The following is a 23,387-nucleotide window of genomic DNA, read 5'->3' on the forward strand; positions in this document are numbered from 1 at the left end:
CGTCTTGTACAGTAAATCGTTTATTTAGAAACAGTATTGGTGCTAATAAAATAATGCCAAATATATACTAAGTCTTTTTATATATTTTGGAAACTTCATACAAAGTAGTTCAATTGCCATATAAAGAAAATTAAAATGTCTTTTAGACATTTAGCATGTAAATTCAAAGTAGTTAAAAGTATGCATTAGTTATATACTACAAGTACACAATCTGAAAGTGCATTTTATAAGCAGTGCATACAGTGTTTATTAACAAATTATACAACATACTATTTATAATATATAAGTACTTTTACCCAAAATACTTGGTAAGTTTTAAAGAGTTCTGATAATTGAAATGAATGAACAGTACAAACTTTCCAATTTGAATTTATCCCAAGACTTTTTCTTTCCCAAAAAATAATCACCTATGTAAATACCATTGGATGTACTCTTCAGTGTTTGATATTTGATCTTCACTTAACCTCTCTAAGCCTCAGTTCCTCTCTTTCAATTGGAAATGATAGTTACCTAGCAAAGTGTTGTTAGAATTATTTGAGATGCTATATGTAAAACAGAGTAAAGCAGCCTCTATACCAGGGGTGACAACGTGCTGTTTTTCTTTTAAGACAAAAGGTGTTAATGTGTAAGTTGTTTTTTCTAAACTAAAACCTCAGTATTCAGTTTAATTGCAGTGTTGGCACTTTGTAATAAATAAGTCAGTTTTGGGTTGTAGTTTGGGCACTCGTCTCTAAAAGGTTTACCATCACTACCCTATACCATAATAAGCATGTGATAACTTATACCTCTTATTATTAGCTGTTGATGTTGAAGAAATTAACTTCCTATTCAACACTTGTTTAGGTTGCACTGGTTTTTATCTATGTAATTTTTTAAAAATAATGACCTAGGGCCAGGGATTTAACTCAGTGGTTCCACCACCTGCCTCGCAAGCGCAAGGATCCGAGTTCAATCCCCAGTACCAAAAAAAGTGACCTCAAAGTTAAATATTCTCCTATACTTCTTTAAAATTTCTTTCAGGATTTTAATCTAGCCAAAAATGGGCAGAAAGGGCTGGGGGTTTGACTCAGTGGTAGCACTTGGTTAGCATGCCTCTGAGGCCCTGAGATGGATCCCCAACACCACCCAAAAAAGAAAATCATCAAAGTTCCTTTATAAGTTGAAAGAATCTAAATTTGTTTTTCAAGGAAAATGTGTCCCTCAGTTATAATTCCAAGATGAGAAGTCCTACTGGCTACTAAGTAAACTTTATATTGGAAGTAGACATTCATTTGCTTAATTTTGAAAATCGGATCAAATTGTTTTCTAGATCCACAGGGAGTTTTTGACTAAAATATTCATTGCTATTTAAATCTTCAATTTTGTTAGAGGCCTTTGAAACCTCATGCAATCTGGTAGCCCCCTATGGCCATATAGTTACTCTCAAAGTTTTCTTTTTCTTTTCTTTTTTTTTTTTTTTTTTTTTTTTTTCCGGTACAGGGATTGAATTCAGGACCTTGCACTTTCAAGGAAGACAGCAGCACCACTGAGCTAAATCCCCAGCCCTCAAAGTTTTCTTAATATCTGCAAATTTATCTTTTTCTAAAGCCGTAAGTTTAGAGACAGCAACATATGACTATATTTTTACTTTTTATTTTTAATGACTTTTATTATATTTTTCAAATTAAAAAGTATTATCTTAGCAAAGTTTTGAAAATTTTGATTTAGAAAAAACAAAGAATCAAAAAAAATATGTATCTTAACATTTTCATTATGTCCTTTTCCAGTCTTTTATATGTATATAATTACATTTTATATTATACAAACATGTTTATCATATATGTCCAGTCTTTCAGAATTTTAGCCAAAATGTAAGTATTACTATACACAAGGTTTTGAGTTTTTTTAACTGAATGTTGTTACATTAAAAAAACTTGACTAGTTATATCTTTCTGTTGTAAAATAAAAAATATGGCAGAGTTGTTCTTCTCTACAGAATGTGTAATACAAATGGATCATAAATATAATTATATGCCCTTAGCTTCCTCATTCTTACAAATTCATTTTTTCACAAATAATCTAAGTGGGCCAGGGTTTTAGCTCAGTTTTTCCGCCTCCTGCCTCGCAAGTGCAAGGTTCCGAGTTCGATCTCCGGTACCAAAATAAATAAATAAATAATCTAAGTAGTGAAGCCAAAGACTGACATTATGACTTAAACAACACATTTTTTAATGTGCTGCTACAATTAAATGTTTGATTTAAAAAATAGAATCAATAAGAAATCATGACATACAGTATAGATTCTAGCTCCTGCAGCTAACCACATGCATAACTGTGTCTTAAGTTACAAACTTTCCTGAGCCCTGGACTTCTCACCTGAGGATGATAATGCCTATGTTTCAGGGATGTTTACAAGGAGTAAAATAACAAGTATTGCTCATAGTTTCTGTCCCATTTGTTTAAGCCGAATCATCTGGCAGTATTAGAAATTGTGACGTAGAAATTCACAGGAGTATTACCACTGGTGAATAAGAATGAACATGAATAAGAATGTTCAGACTTACTTATAAACCATAAAATACACATTCTAACAAATTATCAGTGTGTTCACAGAGAGGGAGAATATTTCATTGACTGCTGTATTCATAGCATCCATAGCAGTATCCCACACTCAGAATTCTCTGAAGAAAATAAATGAAGAAACAAGCAAGTAAACAGATGTCAAAACTCCAGCTAATCCTTTAATATTCTCTGAAGAAGAAAAATGAATAAACAAGCGAGTAAACAGATCTCAAAACTCCAGCTAATCTTTTAAACTCTCAGGACCTTGATTCCTTAATCAGTTGTGGAAACGACCACATTCAGGGGCACAATTGAAGGAGCAGAGGGGAATGCTGTAACTAATGAGCTTTACTGCCAGGGGCATAAAATAAGAAAACATGCTGTCCCTTAGTTTTGTCATTTTCCTAACTATCGTCTTTAAACTTCTCTGGTGATCTTTGTAAATAGCCCAGCAGTGTATCATGGGTAAATTAAATCTAGGAATTTCATTCGCAGATAGGACCAAACAACAGCATTGAATCGCCCTTGCATGTTTAGTCATAATAAACAAGGAAAAGAAACAACAAAGGGAGAAGAAGAGAACACAGTATTCAACAAAAGTGAATGACTTTGAATGAAAGCATTCATTATACTTACTCCTTGATTGGTAGTGTTACTTTTATTGAGCAGGCTCTTTTTACTCCTCAGCAGTAGTAACTGCTTCATCATGTGGTTTATTATTGTTGTATTATTTTCATCTGTGATACAACATGAGCCAGAAGCTCAGCTCTCTGGTTTTTACAGATGAGCAGAGAGTAAGTGGCCTGCTGTGGGTGATTTGTTAATCAGCTACAGATCTGGTGTTAAGAACGGGGCTTCTGTCTGCTGGTCAATGCTCCTTTCTATTACGCATGATTAAGTGTTTCTGTCTTATTCCAAAGAAGTCCCTACAGCAGACACAGCCCTGTCCTGTTCTAGAAATAGCAATTACCTGACAGGTTCATCTGCCAGAATGAGCAAATTTCATGTGTTTTAGGGAACTGGGATTAATCTTTATTTTTTTCCCAAAGGGAAGTAGCAATAAATCATGCGCCCAAAATAGCACCTTGTCTGCTAAATTCTGCTTAGTAGGTGGTTTCCCAAGGATGATCCAATGCAATGAGTCATCACTCTGAGCACTTATTAGTTCATGATTTCTCTGTTTTACTAACCCTCGGTGCTGTTGGTTGCATGTTTTTTTTAACTGTTAGAGCCCTCCCAGGAGATTTAGAGTTTCTAACTGTGAATATAAAACAAGACTTTACTTCATCTCCCGGGCCCCTTTTCCTTTTTTTTCCATTTTTCAAACCTAAGATAATCCACGATTCAGAAGAACAGTCAGGATTGTGACCTCAGATAGAAGCACCACAGTTAAGTTTGTCTAGGGTTGGTAGCAACTTATCTCATTCCCAGCACAAAAATTAAAAATGTAGACTAATATAAACAAAAGTGTGGGATCTATATCTAGAAACCTATCAAACTTTTGATTAAGAGATATACAGATATTCTTACAGAAGCATAGAGAATATTTGAATATTTTTTAAAACTCCATTTTCCTGAATGAAAAGATTGGCTATTGTAAAGATATAAAATCTTTTAAATTCTATTTTTAGGTTTTTGTAGCTCTAGTCAAAATCCCAGTGGTAATTTTTAAATACATTTGGAAAAGTTAAATTGGTGAGAATAACCAAGAATTTCCCTCCCCCAGAAAGAGAATTATGAAGGGAAATTTTTATTTCCAAATACAAAAATATATCATGTAGATATAGTAATACAAACAGTGTGATACCAAGCAAAGAAGTGACAGACATGAGTGAAATAGAACAGAGGACCAGATTGGTGACCCCAGTATAGGACAAGATGTAATTTATCATAAATTATAAACCTAGGAGGACAGAATGACTTGTTCAACAAATGACGTCAGGTAACTGATCAACTTGTTGGGAGCAGAAAGCAATCTGATTAGATTCTCAGTATTTCTTACCATAGGACATGGCAAATGGCTTAAAGAGTTAAATATTAAAATGGAATCATAAGAGAATAAAAAAACTATAGGAAATATTTATGACCCTGTTAGGGAGATAGACTTTCAGGGCATTAAAGAGTCACAAACAAATACATTGATATATGTAGAAATTAAAAACTTTTGTTCATAAAAAAATAAAAAACAACTGCAAGGATAAAAAGCATATGATCTTGGAGAAATGTTTGCTATGAATATGGCAAAATAATGAGTAAAGAGCTCTTACAATTAATTGGGAAACTACTATCACACTCCAGTGTAGCTACACCACTTTCATGTTCACATTATGTAAGTATCACAGGGATAAATGGATTTTATTAAAAGAATATAGTTCAGATAACATGAGAATGAAAGAAATTCAAATCTTATTTTCCATTCACATCTTCTTTGTTGAAAAGCAGTTAAAGGAAACTACACATTATGCTATAAATACTTCAGGACAGTTTGTCCACATTTGACACTTCCATTTCCTAAAATGAAACCCTCACCAGCCCACAGGAAGAAAGACTCTTTGTTCACCAGCTCTATTTCAACAAGCACGTCTATATGGTAAGAACTTCCTCTGATGAGTCATCTACAGTTGTCAAACACCAACTTTCCTTCATTTGACCCATACAAAGAAAAAGGTCTAAGGAAGCCTAGCATAAGAGGTTCAATCATTTGTGTTATATTCAGATCTAAATTTGTGTCTGTCACAAACCCAGGTGTCCACAATGAAGAGTTTCATTCTGCAAGTATTGCTGAAAAAAAAAAACATACAAGTAGGTCTGTTCTATTAAGAAAGTCTGTGAAATTTCTGAGTAATGCTGTGGTCTTTGTTTCCTGTACTAAATTGTTGAGTTATCACACATTATTGGATTCTACCCAAAATGTGCAGAATAAAAATATTATATTCATACAGGATACCAGTTGATTTTACCATTTGTAAAGGAAAAAGAAAATATCTTATGCTCCTTGTCATAAGATATAAACTCAAACAGTAGGAGAAAATGTGTGTGCAAGTAATTTTTTTTTAAATGTGTCCTTGATTTTTTTCTAAGAAGCTTAAGTCAAATTCGGTCAGAGTTTTGTTATGACTGCTAACTGCTTTCTTGTCTCTACACTTTTCAAACCAAGGACCACATAGCCAGGATTCAGATCCTGCTCAGGGTATGGTGCTATCTTCATTTGTTTGAGAAAAAAAGAGATCTTTAGAGATGCCAAGTCCTCCATTTGTGTATAAAAAAAGAAAAGATGGAAGTGATTTTGTGTGATATCTCTTAATATATTTTTCTTTTCCCCAAATTTTCCACAAAAGGCTTTACATAAGCCTTTTGAAAAATTATTATGGTTCTTGGGTCAGGACAATTTTATCCTGATAAAATAAAAGGCAACTTTGTCAGTTCGTCATCTCTCTAATCTTTCAATACTAGAGACATGTAGGAAGCATCATTGACAGTCAGGGACCAGAACTCGTATTTGTATGATAAGCAGATTATAATTTTTTAAGGAAAAAAATGAGAACATCAGTCTTGGAGTATTTATAACCAGTGATTGAATCCAACTTTAGGCTATTTTTGGATCATTTGTAATTATGAGTGATACTCTTGGTTTCCTTCTGAACAAAGCTTTTTTAAAAATAAGCCATGCTGGCCAACAGACATTTCCACTTCAGAAGATTTCTAGTGATTATTTCCTCCAAAAATCTACATTAAAACCATCAGTCTTGGAAAGATGTCATTTTGTTGACAGCTGGCTGATGTTAAATTAGAATTTTTGCAAGAGAAAACGTGTGTCTGAGCATAGATGTGATCACACAGAAAAGTTCATAAGATAGCCTTTGGCAAAAATACCATGTCAAAGACAAGACCCCACTGGATTCAGGGATTGAAAGTAAGTGGTTTTGGAAGCCACATTTTGGTTACCATAATGTATATAGTATTTGCTATTGAAATATGCTTCTACTAAATGGACTTACTTTTGCATTTTCTAACCTTTATTCCTTGTATATTACTTTGAAGTCAGCCCATCACCAAGAGAAAACTTGATTTATTTGGCTAGTTTGTTTTCATTGTTACGTGTTGCTCATTAACCTCCATACTCTTGTTACACCTTGATAGCACTTCAGAATCACTCTCAACCCAACTCATAGCCTGTGCCTGTAATCAGTCAGATTGGACAAGACAAATCATCACAATTGCTAAGAAGATAGGGAGTCAACCTAGATACCCATCAGTGGGTGAATGGATTGAGGAAATGACAGCCATAAAAAGAATGAACAATATTCTGTCATTTGCAGGAAAACAGGTGGTACTGGGGAACATCATGTTAAATGACATATCTCAGATACAGAAAGACAGAGAACACATTCTCTTTCATGTGTGTATATCTGAAAAAAGTTTACCCCAATGGCATGATCATTCCTTACCCTGTCTTTAAGAATTCCCTTGAGCATTGTGATTGGAGAACAAGAGACAAGGAGATTCAGGGCAAACAGCAAACTTATTATTTGATTTAAAAAATGATCAGGAAGTACATAAAATGAATACTTGGTTCCTACGGAGTAGACCAATTGCATTTGTTGCTGCTATTGGACAAGAACTTGCCAGCCCTACTTTCCGTTGTTAAAGATATGGAAAGTATAGTGCATTCAGTAACATGAGAAAGGAATTGGGAGATAGGGCCTTTGGGAACTAATTAGGTTTAAATGAGATCATGAGAGTAAGGCTTCCATGATGGGATTAGTGCTCTTATAAAACATCAGAGAGGGCCGTGGATTTACCTCAGTGGTGCCGTGCCTGCCTTGCAAGTGCAAGGTCCTGAGTTCAATCCCCAGTACAAAAAAAAAAAAAAACCAGAGAGCCAGGTGTGGAGGCACACTCCTCTAATCCCAGCCCTCGGGGAGCTAAGGCAGGAGGATCGCCACAAATTTGCAGCCAGCCTGGGCTACATAATGAGATCAAGGCCAACCTGAACCACATAGTGAGACCCTGTTCCCTCCAAAAAAATAAATACCAGAGAGCACGCTGACTCTCCAGCCATGTGAGCAACATGCATACATCCAGAAGGCAGCAATCTGCAAGGCAGGAAGAGCACATAAACCCTGAATTGTTGTGTTATCATGCTGGCCTGATCTCAGACTTACCCTCCAGAACTGTGAAAAATATGAGCTGAGATCAAAAAGTACAGTAAATGTTTAATTTTTAAAATTTATTACAGTAAAAGACATTTGCATAATTCCCCTCAAAACACTCCCCCTTACTTCCAACACACTTAGCCCATCATTCTTTGCATTCTGGAAGTCCTCTTTCATGTTGCACTGTCAGGCTGCCTCAGTGTCTTGAATTGATTCAAAATGTTTACTTTCACGGTCATTTTGATTTAGGGAAGAGCCTGCTTTTTCATTTTCTTCTTCCGTGCTCTTTCCCCTCCTTCTACACTCTTCAATTCCTTATGCCTTTGCTACACATTTTCTCACTCTTTGTCTTCCAAAGAGCCCAGCCCCAGCCTGCATACCTAGGTAAAGTTAGCACCTGAGGGCAGAGTTCCCATCTTGCATGCTTCTTACTGCTTCTGTGGTGGTTTTGACAAGATTTTGGATGTAGGAGAATGACTGCCAACCAGTCTCAGTTTTTAAATGCCCATTATGTTCAGGCACATAGTGCCTCATGCCTAGTGCAGGCTGGTTAAAGCATAGACACAATGATATAAATTGAACCCAGTTTTGGCTCTCAGTGTGTATATATCTATTCATATATATACATATTTGTGCAAATACACATGCGGGCTCTTGAATTATCCAGAGATGAGGCAAGAAAGGGAATTTTGAAATGAAAAACTGAAGTTGATGTAAAGAAGAAAGAAAAAACCTTCTTGTAGGGAGGAACAGTAACCATTCAGGATGTGTTAACTGAATGCCAATTATGGATAGACGGGGCAATCAATTATGTGCTCTGGGTACAGAAACCAGTTAGGGTTGACCTTGTTCTCATTAAGCTTCCAGTTGGTGTAGAAACCAACAAGTAACAGAAGTAGGTTCGTATAGACATGGGGGGAGACAGATCGTAAACACAACATACATGCAAGGAATAGTGTTGCTGGCCTTTTTACCTCTGATTGTGTAAAGGTAATTAGTGCTCAAAGAATGATGAGTACAAAAAAACAGAAAAATGCAAAACAACAAATCACTAACCATCTGTAGAGTAAACCATAAAGTAATGGTTTCAGAAGTGTCCCCCTTTTTGATCATAGGGAGTTGGTGTGTTATTTTACCCTAATCTGATAAATCAAATGTTAGGAGAAATTCAGACCATATCATTAGGTTATTCAGAGCACATGTCTTCAGATGAGTGCTTGAAATACATGTTTGTCACTGTACTTCAGTACCATGTACTTAAGCCTTTCATATATTTAGGCCTAAAACAGTTTTCTTGGCAATTCTTTTTTTCTGTCTTGAATCTATGTTTTCTTGGCAATGTAATTTCTTTACTGCTTTTTTAAAACAGCTGATTGAGTTATAATTCACATATCCTGCAATTCACTTATATAAATCTATAGTTCTAAGCTTTATGTGTCCAGAATTGTGCCACAATCACCACATTCAATTTTAGGACTTTTAGTATCCCAAAAAGAAAGTCCGTACCCAGTAGCAGTCTGCCTTGGGCAGCTCAAGGTGCTATACCAAAACACTACAAACTTATAAACCCTGGAAATTCATTTCGCGTTGTTTGGATGGCACCAGTAAAGTCAGTGTCTGGTAAGGGCCATGTCTTTGTTCCTAAGCAGCACTCTTTATTGTGTCCTCACATGGAAAAGGGGTTAGGGGACCCTTTAGATCTCTTAGAAGATGACTAATCACACACACACACACACACGCACGCACGCACGCACGCACGCACGCACACACCCCGTCTCATTCTGCCCACTTTACTGAAATATGAACTTAAACTCATGTTCCCCTCCCAGGGTGAGTTCGTTCACTCTCTCTTCTGATCTTCTTCACGTGGCCTTTCATCTCTTCCCACCTCCTGCTCCAGCCCCACTCCCAGTTTACACCCTCACCCTCGTCATTTCTTTCACACACTCACCTCCCAGGTGGGCTCTCTGACTTAGTCTCCATCCTGTATGATTGACAGCAGACCCCTGCCAAATAAATCTTTCTAAACACAGCTTCTAGTCTGCTGTTCATTGGAGTCAGACAGACCAGCCTAGCCACTTACTCAGCTGTGTTTCCTCAGATAAGTTACTCCAGTAAAAGGAGGTTAATCAGACTGCCTCCAGTACTGTAGTGAAAATTACACGATTGCCTCGGGCTTCAGACCCCACCAAGAAACCTCTACTTGATGATGAATGCTAGCTTTATCTTGTCACCTGTAGAAGCGAGGATCATTATGGTTGCATATGTAGGTGTGTATATGTTTAAAATTTACAAATACTTACAAATTTATATTTTAATAAATGTATTATATAAATGTATAAAAATAACATCTATTGGTTGAATAAATAAAATATATATATAATATAATTTCAGTATCTATAGTGTGTGGTGTTATACATTAATAAGACTATATATAATGCTTCTTATATTTTATATATATGCGCCCCCTTTTTTGGAATCTCCCAGCTCCAGCTGTGATTCTGTGTGCCTAGTGAGTAATAACTCAATTAGTATTTATTAAGTAAATCACTTAATTGATTTTCTGCTTTACCTGGTTATTTGAATAGGTGGTAATTGTAATGTGATATTAACTTTTTTAACTTAACAGATAACTATAGAATGGAACACAAGGAGAGAGTATAAGATAGAAGGGCAGTATTTTTCAAAAGGTCACTTTATGAACATGGAAAATTTCTCTACTAATCAAGAAAGATAGCAGCTGAAGTATAGCCGCAGGTCAGATGCAGGTTACAGAGGTGCCCTATAGGGTGACCCAGAACTTCCTTGTCTTTTTAGTATAGTGAGTGTATTATAAATGAAATCTTTCATTTTCCATTATGCATGAATCATTTCCTTTCTGTAACAGACATACCAGTATATATTTCTCATCTACTAGGAAACATACCACACCTCTCATTATTGTTTTCCGTTGCTCACTGAGATTAGGAGTCATATTTCTGTGTTCTTTTAGTTGTTTATTTTTTTAAAAACATATAATCTGAACTTGGTCTCCTTTGTAATTTGACCCCAAAAAATTCACCTCACTGATAACAGACTTCAGTACATCATTGAGGCTTTTTGCAAAACTACATACAGGAGAGGAAATGATACTGCCAATTCAGAATTAATCTTCATCAGAAAATTTGGCATCCGTCACTTACAAAAATCTTTCCTTGATAGAGTTATAAGAGCTGTAACATACTAAGGAATCTATAGTGACCCAGGCAAAGGCCTGTTGGACTTAAAGTTCATCAAATGGTGAGAAATGCCCCTTCTTTCATTCCTTCCTTCCTGTTCACAGTGTGAAATACATTACTATTCTCTCAGTGTAATACTGGTAAGGAACAAGGGTGACATCCCCCCATGAGTGGGTGTTTTAGTTACAACTTTGTATAGGTCTGTTGTAAGCTGGACATTCCAGGGGATGGTATATGTCATAATCTCACTTAGTTGATCCTTTGAGATCTCATTATCTCATTATGAGGCAGCTAAGGTTCAAAAGAGTTAAGAGACTTTTCCTAATGTCACTTGGTGTTATGGGATTTGTCAGTAGGGGTTTGCTTCCAGGACAGTTCATCACCCAAGTCTATCCCCTATCCTTAGTCAACAAACATCTCCCTCAAAAATAAGTATACTAACCAAAAAGAAAGAAATGAAGAAGAACCATTCAGACTTAACCTCTTATAAACTCAAGAGAACCTTGAGGAAAATCTTTGCCATAAAATGCCAAGAACTGTACCTGTTGGGCATGATAGTACCTTAAAGGACATTGAGAATTAACCTTGTTGTGGTTTGAAAAGAATGTAGGTTGTCATTGCATTTTTTTTTTTTTTTGGTACCAGGGATCGAACTCGGGACCTTGTGCTTGCGAGGCAGGTGCTGGAACCACTGAGCTAAATCCCTGGCCCCCGTCACTGCATTTTGTGACAATCTTCTATTATGAAAAAATGCTTAATATATAAATGAAAATATATTACTTTCACAAAGTTTTATCTTAGCATTAACTATTATAAAGTCCAGTGGAGAAGGAGGATATTTGAATGAAATATTGGAAATAGCCTAAAATTCTCTTTCATAAAAATTTATAACAATATATCCAGGATTGAAGCTCAGTGGTAAACCATATGTTTAGCATATCCAAGGCTCTGACTTCATTCCCCAGCACCAAAAAGAAAAAGAAAAAATGCACTGCAAAAGTGTTCACTTTCTAAGTATCTCCCTCCAAATACTTTCAGATTTTCAAAGTGAGCTATAAGAAATTCCTATAATTAATAGGAGGAGACCTTGTGCAATAGAATAGTACCAAGAGTATGGAGACATCTTCCCATGCAAAAGGAAAGCATAAGCCAGGTGACAGAAAATATGAATATAAAATTAGAAATAGGATTTGTGAACTTTAGAGCCAACAGAGATTCTGAGCAGATTAAGTTTGGGTGCCATTATCCTAAGTGCTTGACTAAATGACTGGAAAGTCTTTTAATGTAAGTAATTGTAGTTTTTGGTATAGTAAAATATATTATATTCACTTACCTTTGGTGTTCTCCTGTATAATAAAAAGATTTTTTCCTTATATGTTAACCTAAGAAAGCAACTACACAGTCCTTATCTTGAGATGTTTTGGTAGGTAAAATTTTTCATTCTGTTTTACCCCTCCCCCAAAATTATTGAAAAAGGAAGAAATTATTTTTTAAATACAAAGATATCTTTTAGATTTGCTACTCTCAAATGTCTCTATTGCTAATTTTACCTTTAAATAATTAGTTTTAAAAGAATTAGTAGAAGCTGGGCTTGGTGGTGTACACTTAGAGTCAGCACTTTGAGTGTTGAGGCAGGGGGATCACAGGTTCTAGTCCTGCCTGGGCAATTTAGTAAGTCCCTGTCTCAAATAAAAATGGACTGATGATGTAGTTCACTGCAAAAGCCCTAGGTTCAATCCTCAGGACCACAGAAACTAAAATAAAAATTTTAAATATAACAAGTCACCAACTTACAAATGTTCGAGCTGCCAACTTTCACAGGTATACTGTATAAAATTCACTTTGTGAGTACAAACAAATCCAACTTATGGACTTTCTCCTGGAACAGAACTCATTCACAAGGCAGGGACTTACTGTAGAAGAATTAGTATGTCACCTAGAGGGCTTGTGCCGAAAAGCAGACAAAATGGTTTTACTTAGTGAATGCTTTCCTTGAAAAAATGCATAGATTTTTAGGAGCCTCAGTCTCACTGTTTATAGTACAGCATTTTTTTCCCATCTTCAGTCTTCATGCAGAGCCTAAATATTCCCTAGGTTTTCCTGGGGAGATAAATGTCCAAGCAATGGAATGAAATAGAGTTCAAAGTTATATTGAGTCTCTTCAGATTGTCTCTGTGTTGCCATCACCATCTCTTTCAGTCTTTCTTTTCTTTTATTTGTTCCTTCAGCCTACTGCTTCCTATCAGCTCAGCTGTATGTCATGATAATAAACAGCTAACTACTTAGAGTGTATGTATGTTAGCTGAATCATTCCTACAGTTATAAAATTAAGGCAATAGAATTAAATCCCGCTTACTACTAAACCAAAGAATATAATCAAATATTTATTTTTATGTTTTCCACCTAAAATATGCATAAATTATATGAATTTAAGGATATTTAAATCAGCAAACCTGAGGAAGAAATAATCACTCATAGTGACCTCTGAAAATACAGCCCTGTATATCTCTTGAGAGCACACAGACCTGATATCCCCAAGAATGTTTTCATTAGAGACCTTTAAAGACAAATATATAAGACCCTCGTAGCTGTCTTATATCTTTGTACTCTACCATAGCATTCCAAGGTTTTGCCATGATGAAAGATTTCATTCTTCCTCAGAATCCATTGTGCCTCTCCATGTTCCTGATGTACACAGCATCCTTTCTTATAAAACCAGCTCTTACCACCTATTCAGAATTTTCAGCCCAAACTCAAACAACTTGTATTAAAAGTTTGATCACATTCATGATCAACCTCTTCGTCTGCTCCCTCCTTCACATGACCCATTTCCATTGTCTTCTGACTATGTATATACATCCAGAGATCCATTTTAATAGAACTGTATGCAATTACAGCTTCGTGGCACTGTGTAACTCAAGCCAGCCCACATCTGCTGCAAAGCCAAGTTAATAGAGCTCAGAGTCACAGACCAGGTCTCCCTAAGGAGATGAAAGTCATTCTGACCTGTTCACCAAATTGCTGCCTCAAAGATTCTAGTATTCTAAAAAGTTTTTCAAAGCAAGTTTTTCTGAGTGTTCACAGAATAGTGGCTATGATTCAGTCCCTGTGCTTGCTGCACTCCTTACTAAAAGAGGCCAAACCTTTGGGCCATTCTAACTCCAGAATGTTGCTCAATGGTAGAATACTTTCCTACCACAAACAAGGGCTGGATATTCGATTCTCAGCACTGCAAATAATAATAATAATAATAATAATAATAATAATAATAATAATACAAAGTAAATCTAGACAGGCCATTGTCTTAGTCTGGCTGCTATAGCAAAATACCTTAGGCTGGATAGTATTTTATAAACAACAGAAATTTATTGCTTGCAATTCTGGAGACTGAGAAGTCCAAGATTTGGTGCAATGGTTTTCTGCTTCAAAGATGGCACCTTCTTGCTGCCATGCAGCAGAAGGAACAAGCTAACTCTCTTCAACCCTTTCTTGGGTTAAGGGAAAGGTGGGACTTAAATCCAGGGCCTTTGCACTGAGCTACATCCCCAGCCCTTTTTTATTTCTTATTTTTAGACAGTCTCAATAAGTTGCCCAGGTTGTGCTCAAACTTATAATCCTCCTGCCTCAGTCCCCCAGAGTGCTGGGATTATAGGCATGCACTACTACACCCAGCTCCTCAACCTCTCATATAAGAGCACCAATACCATACATGAGGGTAGAGCCCCAAAAGGCTTCATCTCTTCATACTGTCACTTTGGGTGTTACGTTCCAACTTAAGAATTTTGGAGGAAGACCAACATTCAGATCATAGCAGCCATCAGAAGTAAGTTCACAGAGAAAATCAGTTAATCTAATGGATCGCTGCATTCTTTTGTAAAGTAGAGCAAGAATCTTAAGACACAAAGCAATCTGAATACAGGATCCCACAGGCAGTAGCTTGTGAAGCATCAGATCTCTGAAGTGTCCTTCACAGAGTCCCATGTTGTTTCTCCCTAGAGGTTTAGTTGTATTGATGGAGCAAAGAGAATACTAGTAACCAAAATAAAAGTATTATGGCAAAAGTGAAGCAAACAGGCTTTAGAGCTGGTTAGAATTTTAAGTCTGCGATTTTTTTGTGTTAAGTCATGTTACATCTTCAACCCCATTTCTTCATTTGAAAGTAGGGATAATAATAATACACTTCTCCAGGAATTTTTTTGGAAATAAATGAGATCATGTGTGGGAACACTTGGCACCATGCCAGATAAAACATTCACGCTCAATAAAAGATGGGTGCTAAGATTCCATTTTTTAAAATTTGTGTATGGACTGAAGGTGAGGCCAGCCCAGCTACTTAGTGAGTTTGAGGCCAGCCTGAACTATATAGCAAGATCCTATCTAATATAGCAAGATCCTATGTCCAAAAAAAAAAAAAAAAATGACTTGCTACAGGAGGGACCAATGGAAAGAGAGAGGCCCAGGGGGAAGCACTGTAATAAACAGTGGTGCAAAAGATGCCCTGAGCAGGTGCTCACCAAGAAGCACTTCAAAAAGTCCTACCTTCCCGTGGTGTGAGATTAGGACCGTGGTGTGTTCTACCTCGCAGTTCGGTTGAACTCTGAACCCTGTAGCTGATGGTATACTATTATTGCTAAGCCTGCAAAAATGATGCCCATGATTGTTATACATGAGGCAGGTACCACCAGATTCTCATGAGAGATCTTTATCTTAGAGGATATACAAGGACAACCTTCAGTGATCAGTGGAAAGATGTCACAGTTCTTTATTTCTTCCCCAGCCGTGGAGAATGTTACTCCTGTTAAGCAATGATAATGACAAATTTGACTGCATGTAACCTGAGAAGATTCCTTATACATGATATATCTTTATTCTTCTAGGCCTCTTTTTCGTGGAAGTTCAGATGTGGATCAACTAGGAAAAATCTTGGAGTAAGTCATAACTACATCAGTATCCATAACATTGAAAACATTTCCAGTTACTTTCCTGTGATATTCATGTATGTTTATCTCTTGTCTTTCTGACCCCACGCCGCTGCTGCAGACAGTGTTACTATGTGTGTGGTGAGTGGAGACAGTGCCCGCCGTTGAAGTGCAGCCTGACTGCTGCTCTGGAAGCTGTGTGTTGCTTGTGTGAACCTTTTTTGCCGTTCCTCTTTCTTTGCTTGGCTGAGCTCCAGCTCTTTAGTGCAGATGTGTCCTCTTCCTAGGGTCATTTCAAATGCACCCCTCGTCAGAGGTGGGCCACTTGGTGCCCTGGTAACCCATCCTGATCGCTTCTCGGCCTTTTGGCTAAGATCAAGTGTAGTAACTCATCCTTGTCCATTAAGCTTCTTGACCCTGTTGGATATATTCTTGGTCATCTAGATTTGTTTTGCATCGTTTTGTTTTGTTTTCTTGACCCAAGGATGAGATGCTACACAATCCCGTTTTTCTTTGGAGCACCAAATAGGTAATGAGAATCCTAGGTTCTCATCCTGGGACTATGGCTAAATAATCTTGAGAAAGTTGTTTAAGCCGGGGATTTAGCTCAGTGGTTTCGCCGCCTGCTGCGCAAGCGCAAGGACCGGAGTTTGATCCCCGGTGCCAAAAAAGTTGTTTAAAACACCCTGTAAAGGGCTCGCACAGTCTCTGGCACATAGTAAGTGCTTTTAAAATGTTAGTTTTTAATTCAGTGGTTCCGTCTCCTGCCTCGAAGGCGCAAGGACCCAAGTTCAATCCCCTGTACCAAAAAAAAAAAAAAAAATGTTAAGTCGTTATTATAATTCGTCATTAATTATTTAACCTTTTTCTTCCTTAATTTCTTTGAGAAATGAAACTCTTGACTTAAGCCCACTCGTACAGTTCTTTCTTGGGCTCAAATTCTTTGGTTCCATTTTTTGTTACACACTTCCTTGATGATTTGCAGAATTCATATGTACGTGTTTGTGCATGTGAGCATATGTATGCTTTCGTGTTTCTAGAATGTAACTGGGTCATTTTTTTCTCACAAAGCATGCAGTCAGTATGGCATCTTTTTGGGGCTTGTGCATTTGCCAAGACCCATGAGAACTGGGGTGGAGCAGCAAGAAAGTGGGAGTTCTAATTCAAAATAGCTGTGATCATTGGTTTGAAACATTTAATAGAAATCCCAGTGCTTTTCATGAAATCTTAAGTCTGCAAGGTGGCAAAAATATGGCCCTAAAGAACAGAATTTGTTAGCACTATCTATTCAAGCATGACTGCTTAAAACAGCTGGAATAACACTGAAACCTGACTTTGTTCTTTTTTTGATGACTGGAAGCAGCTCCAGTAGACTTCTGAAAATGCCCATGCTGCCACTGAGTCAGAACCCAGCGACTTGAAAGCCTGAAGAACGTTTGCTAGTTTTGTTTTTTAGTTTTTGCTTGTTTTTAGTCTGGGGACTTCCCAAGTGTAGGGCAGCTGCCACTATTGGTACTGCTGGCCACCCCTGATATGGATAAAGTCAGCACAAAGCCCTCAAGTTAACCCTGCTTCTGGATGTCAAGTTCCTTGATCATTCAGTGATAAGCTCACATTTGTTTTTCCCCATGATCACTGAATATATTTTGTGTGCATATGCCTTTAAAGAGGGAACTGTGAAACTCAGACATTCTGGTGTCCCTCTGTTGAATAGAGAAAATGTCTGCACCAAAATCCACTTGCCAGGCATGGCATTCAAGGTCATCCCTTGCTTTTCCTCATTCACACCACCTGGATTTTGCTGCTCCCCCAGCACTGTGTGCGGACTTGTTAATATTGTTGATATCCCCACTTGGAAAATGGAGCCGTACAGTGGACCAGAAGGAACATTTGACCAGCATGTTTGACCTGCTTCCAAGGGAAAGCTGGTTCCACTTTGGCAGGGACATGACAAGCCTGGATTTCCAACAGAAAAGAACTTGTAAAGCTCTGTACATTTTGTGCCTATAGGTTTCATTTCTTGGTTTCTGCCACTGTTTCATCAAAATTATGTTCCGCTTCCTCAGAATGCATTACCTCCCCTGAGAAAAGGGACAGTGCTGCTCCCTAGTGTCTGCTAAAATCCGTAAAAAATGACTTCCGTTCCCACCATCACAGCCGTTTACAGATTTTGTGCTGTCAGTCTTTCCAGTATAAATGTCACCTTTTAAGTTGACAGCTGTCCAAATAGTGGAATGTGATGCAAGCACGTTTTAGTGTACCTATCAGAATTTCACAACATTCATATATGGGCCATGAAAGTTCATACTGGATATGAAACTGAATTTTTTAAAGGAAAGCTGCATTCACATACTCTCAGAGAGACAGATATTTCAGTGTTTAAGAAGATTTGTACATTCAAAAAACACAAGTACTTTGAAAGTGAAACAATACTTCTAGCCTGTGACATTTTAGAGCATTTTGTAAGAGCAGTGTCATAGTTAATGAAGATAAAATATTGGATTTGGAATTTGGAGATGGGGTTCTCTATGGGCCCTGTGACCAAACTCAGTGTGTGACTTTTGCAGTTCAGTTCAGTTCATTTCTCATTCTCTTGTTTCCCCAGCTTCAAAAGGGGACTAATATCCCTGGCCAACATGTGTCAGGATGTCCTTCCATGACTCAGATGAGGAGAAAGACTTACAGTTACATATAAAACTTTATAGAAATAGTAATTTTAAAAATATATAATCTAGTTTATATGTAATCATCTACCATACATACATTTCAGTTGACCATACTTGCAAAATTGTATCTCAAGGTATAAATTCAAACTTGGAAATAAAAAAATTTTATTTCTCAGTCATTATTATGATGAATGGTGATGATATGCAAAAATGCTGATAAAAAAGGCAAAAGCTAAAAAGGAATGAAAGAAAATTTTGAAAGATCGTTAGTAAACCATACTGTTTTTGTCCTCTGCCCTGTCCCCCAGTTCTATCCAAGCACATCATACATTTCCTTATAATTAATAGTGGTAGTTTTATTTTCTTCTGACTCAGGGGGTGCTGGGGATTTAACCCAGGCCCTTGACTATACTGAACACATGATCAACCACTGAACTACACTCCTGGCTCATTTTCTTCTCATTTCTCTCATTGCAGAGCTTGTCATTAAACATATTCATATATTGCTCAAGTTGTTGTTTCTACTCATTGGTTTCAGTAAATATGTCCACAAGACTCTTTGCCTCCATAATGTGGCTCTCTCTAGATGCCCAACTAAGGCAGAGTTAATGTCTTGTGACAGCCAGTGACAAGTGCATTGACACCCAGGGTATCTGCTCTTTCTGGGTAACGTCTAGACCCTGGGCTCTGTTAGGTAAAGGAAAGGGAAACAAAGCCCGGCAGATCCTATGACATTTACCACCAGGTCATCCTGAAGCCTGAAAATACGTTCATGAGGTCACCCCTTCCCAGGCTTTAGTCTGATTCAAAGAGTACAGACCAAGGGGAAGACTCTAATGTGGGTCAACATCATTTCTAATTGGAGTTAAAATAATTTGGTTCTGTATTTGAATAGCAATACATTCTGTCCGCTAAACTTTTTTTAGTTCAGTTACTCTGTCTTTGTAAGATATAAGTTCTTCCATCCTCTTATATACCTTGTTCAAACCTACTTACCACCGATACATAACCTATAGATAATATCTCTTAGTTTATAAATTATATAGGACTTTAAAGAACCTTTAATGACACATAAATAGGAGTCAAGCTAGTCATATTTTTAGTGTAGTGACACTACATTTCCCGTAAGACTATATTCCTATGATAATAGTGAGTTATGATATTGACTATGTTTGCAATGTTTGAAGCACTCTTACATGCTTCACATATATTATCATTCATCATCATTACAACCCTAAATTAATATCATCATTGTATACATAAAACATCAAGAGTCACAGACATTAGGTAATTCGTCCTTCCTGCCAGTAAGTGAAAGATGCAGATTTTTTAAATTTTATTTTATTTTTTTGGTACCAGGGATTGAACTCAGGACCTTGCGCTTGCGAGGTAGGCAGCAGCACCACAGAGCTAAATCCCCGGCCTGAAGATGCAGAATTTGAACCCAAATTACCTATTTCCAAAACCTGTTCTAATTTTATCACTTGCTATTTTCTCCACATTTCTGATCCCAAAATGGCCTTTAAAGGAAACATAAACAATATCCTTTTATTATTTACTCACTTTGGAATACCAAAGATGTCTTTTATAAAAGAGTGTTTGCATAAGACAGAGCTAATATACTTTCTGGCCCTGTTTTTGGGTTTTTTGTTTTTTGTTTTTGGTACGGGGATCAAACTCGGGACCTTGCAGTTGCGAAGTAGGCAGTGGAACCACTGAGCTAAATCCCCAGCCCTGGCCCTGCTTTTCTTTTTATCTGATGTCTAATGTATGTAGTTGCTGTTTGGAGAATTACTCTAACCAATAATGCAACCAAATTGATGTATTAATAAACCATATTGGATGAGTATCATGAAATCATGTCCTTTTGGACATATTCCATCAAAACCACAACAACAAAAACACTCTTGGGCAAAAGGGAAGATATTATATACCTATGTGTGTCTCCTTTAAATCCAGTGGGTCCTGTTTCATCAGTACATTAGGACTTTCCCTGAGTGTATGTTCCATTTCTACATTAGCAATTACATTTAGTTATCTGATCCCAAGTAATCTCTTATCTCCTCCTTGGGAATATTACAGCTGTCCTGTGATATGAACCTTGACCCCTGACCACCATATTGCCTTAGAGCAGAAATAAGTGCGAGAAGCTTCAAATCGTTAAAGTGAAGTTCTCTTGGGGCTCTGTGTCCCCCTTACCTGCCCCGAAGGTTTTGCATTCTGTAGACTGTAGTGAGAAAACCCTTCACATAGCAGGTGATGCTCACATTTGCATGTGGTTCTATTGTAGTGTAATTGGACTCCCAGGAGAAGAGGACTGGCCTAGAGATGTGGCCCTTCCCAGGCAGGCTTTTCATTCCAAACCTGCCCAACCCATTGAGAAGTTTGTAACAGATATTGACGAGCTAGGCAAAGACCTACTTCTGGTAAGTTCATGCAGTACATAGCTGGTCTGCACTGCCCTCGTCCTAGCCAGACTGGGTGCTGGACACGAGTACCAGTTGCAGGCATCACGCCACAGCAACACTGGGGGAGTTGGCCCCAGTCTTTGCCTGGGTTCCATTTCCAGCGGGTGGCTTTTGATTCTGAACCCCACTTTTTAATAAAGTCTGCCACCTTTGAATGTCACATTAGAAGCTTCTCTATGTACTTCTTTAGAGGTAAATATTATGTTTGCTTGTTTAAAGCTTCATGCTGCTTTAAGCAACTCGCCATTTTAACGGTACCTTTTCTAAGACAAAGATGCAATGTCACATCTTTAGGAAGATATTCTCCAAAGGAACTAAATAGCAATACTCCTATTAGTTACCAGTTTCTTTAATAAAGATTTAATGTGCCTTGCATATATAAAATACGTCATTGAAAATAAGGGCAAAAAGAAAAGAAAAGAAGGCAGGTGTGGTGGCACAGACCTATAATCCCAGAACTTGGGAGGCAGAGGCAGGAGAACTGCTTTGAGTCTGAGGCCAGCCTGCACCACATAGTGAGAACACTGTCTCAAAAAAAAGAAAGAGAGAGAGAGAGAATAGGACTTCTGTGCTCGTTTGAGATTTAAAATCATAATACTTGACCTTATACACAATTTCCCTATACAGAAGAGGGTATCTATTGGGCTTCTCTTGATGTTGGCCCCCAGTGAGTAATAAGTGTATCCTTTACATCTTGAAATAAGAGACTTTGATATCTGCCTCAGCCTGTGGATCCAGTTCAGGTCTTCTCCATGTGTCTTATTCTGCACCCACGCCAGAGAGGCAGCAGCTCCCTCAGGCATGTTTTTCTCATGCAGCAGATAGATGCTCCCACACAGGCAGGCAGAAACACACATTGGCCCTGAGGCCTGTGCTTGGGAGAAGCGCCCTACTACTTCTTGCCACATTCCCCTGGCCAAAGTATGTTACGTGGCCAAGCCAACTTCAACCAAGGAAGGAATGCTGCTCCTGTGGAAGAACGCAATAGAAGGGAATATCTACTGAAAAAAAATTCATTCTACCACAGTATTCAAGTCTTGACTAAGTTATGATTCTAAAAGCTCGCTTTGTAAGTCAGCATTTTGGGGCAGAAGTAATACTATCACACAGAGTTTTTGAGTTGAGTCTTATGCAACCTACCTTATACCTTAAAGTAGAGCAATAATAGAACTTAACCACTTTTTCTAACTATATCTATAGGACTATATCTATAGTATTAAACACTTCCCCTTGAAGTTTATACATCCCCACATTTGGCTAAGGAACTCTCCTCTCCCAGTTCTTACACCATTGGTGTAGCTGCAGGGGAAGGGCTTTCTCTGAGACAATCCTCTAGGGTTATGTCTCTGTATCTTGAACATATTTCCACAACGCTTCTCCTTTCCTGTGTCCTAGGGATTAAACTGGCTGATTCCCTTTTCCAATACTCCTGCCTTATTTTCTCCTTGGACTGTGGGAAGAAAGGCTCAATCTCAAGAATTTTTGCCTCTGCTTTCCTGTTCTTTGCAAATTTAGCCTTTGCAAAGCTTTTCTAAGGTTGTTTATTACTATTAGACACAGAGGAACCATTCTGCAAACAAGCTGCCTCCTCTGCCTGCTGTTTAGCTCTTTGATTTTCAGAAAACCCAAAAGGGAGACTGGCATCCCTGGACTTGTAAGGAGCTCAGATAAATAAGATTCAGGAAATCCAAGAATTCGCCTGAAATTATATGTAGAATTTTCTGTTTGTATGTGTCTCTTTAAGCCAGTAGTTGTCAACAGTGTATTAGAGGGGCCCCTGATCCCATCAGAATGAAGACTGTGAGCAGAAGCCCAGATTGAGGAGAGGAGGTCTGCAAAACCATAATGGCCTTAAGTCTCTGGAGGACTGAAATTCATAGACATTTCAGAGACCCAGATCCAGCAGTGGATATAACACGCTGGGTGCCTCAAATTCAATCCTGTCGAATGTTTGCAGCCTGTGAGCTCCTGGGGCAGAGGGTGTGGAGCTCATAATTAGTGCTTATCACCAGCTAGGTGCTTTGCAGGAGGTATCAGTGGGAGGAGAGAGAGTTGAGAAAGCAGGTTTCTGGGGTTGGAATGGAAATGGGACTGAGGTTACTGACACAGTTGACAGTTTGGGGAATGGAGTTTGGGGCTTCTCCAGTGGTTCACCTGTGCTTCATTTGGCCTTCTACCTCTGTAGCCCAGTCAAACTCTAAACTGTTTGACCAGGACCAGGTACTCCGTAAGCGCAGGGACCAGCTCGTTTGCCCTAGTTTAGTGTCCCTGTGCTTGAGTTGTCAGACTTCAGTGGCTCAGATTTAATCCACTGGGCTCTGGCCCATGTGGCTTCTGGATATGAATTAGAAGGACAACATCCCCTCCTCTGGTGGTGCAGCCTCATGGCAAGGTCCATGGCTGACTGCATTAGGCTGTA

General features: G+C 37.9%; 1 protein-coding gene and 1 pseudogene across 6 annotated transcripts in view; both read left to right on the forward strand.

The window, feature by feature from the left end:
- Cdk6 (cyclin dependent kinase 6) overlaps positions 1 to 23,387 on the forward strand; it is a 229,811-nt gene that overhangs the window by 201,307 nt on the left and 5,117 nt on the right. For all 6 annotated transcript variants that reach the window (XM_004862366.3, XM_021242666.2, XM_004862363.3 and 3 more), the window contains exons 6-7: positions 15,793 to 15,843; positions 20,791 to 20,926. In XM_004862366.3, coding sequence (XP_004862423.1) covers positions 15,793 to 15,843; positions 20,791 to 20,926 — 187 coding nt within the window. The remainder of the gene's footprint in view (positions 1 to 15,792; positions 15,844 to 20,790; positions 20,927 to 23,387) is intronic.
- On the forward strand, positions 16,184 to 16,334 carry LOC147829670 (U2 spliceosomal RNA; annotated as a pseudogene).

The sequence above is a fragment of the Heterocephalus glaber genome, unplaced genomic scaffold (assembly GCF_053883595.1).
Source record: "Heterocephalus glaber isolate CG9 unplaced genomic scaffold, H.glaber_assembly_v1.0 deba00000546, whole genome shotgun sequence".
Classification (NCBI taxonomy): domain Eukaryota; kingdom Metazoa; phylum Chordata; class Mammalia; order Rodentia; family Bathyergidae; genus Heterocephalus; species Heterocephalus glaber.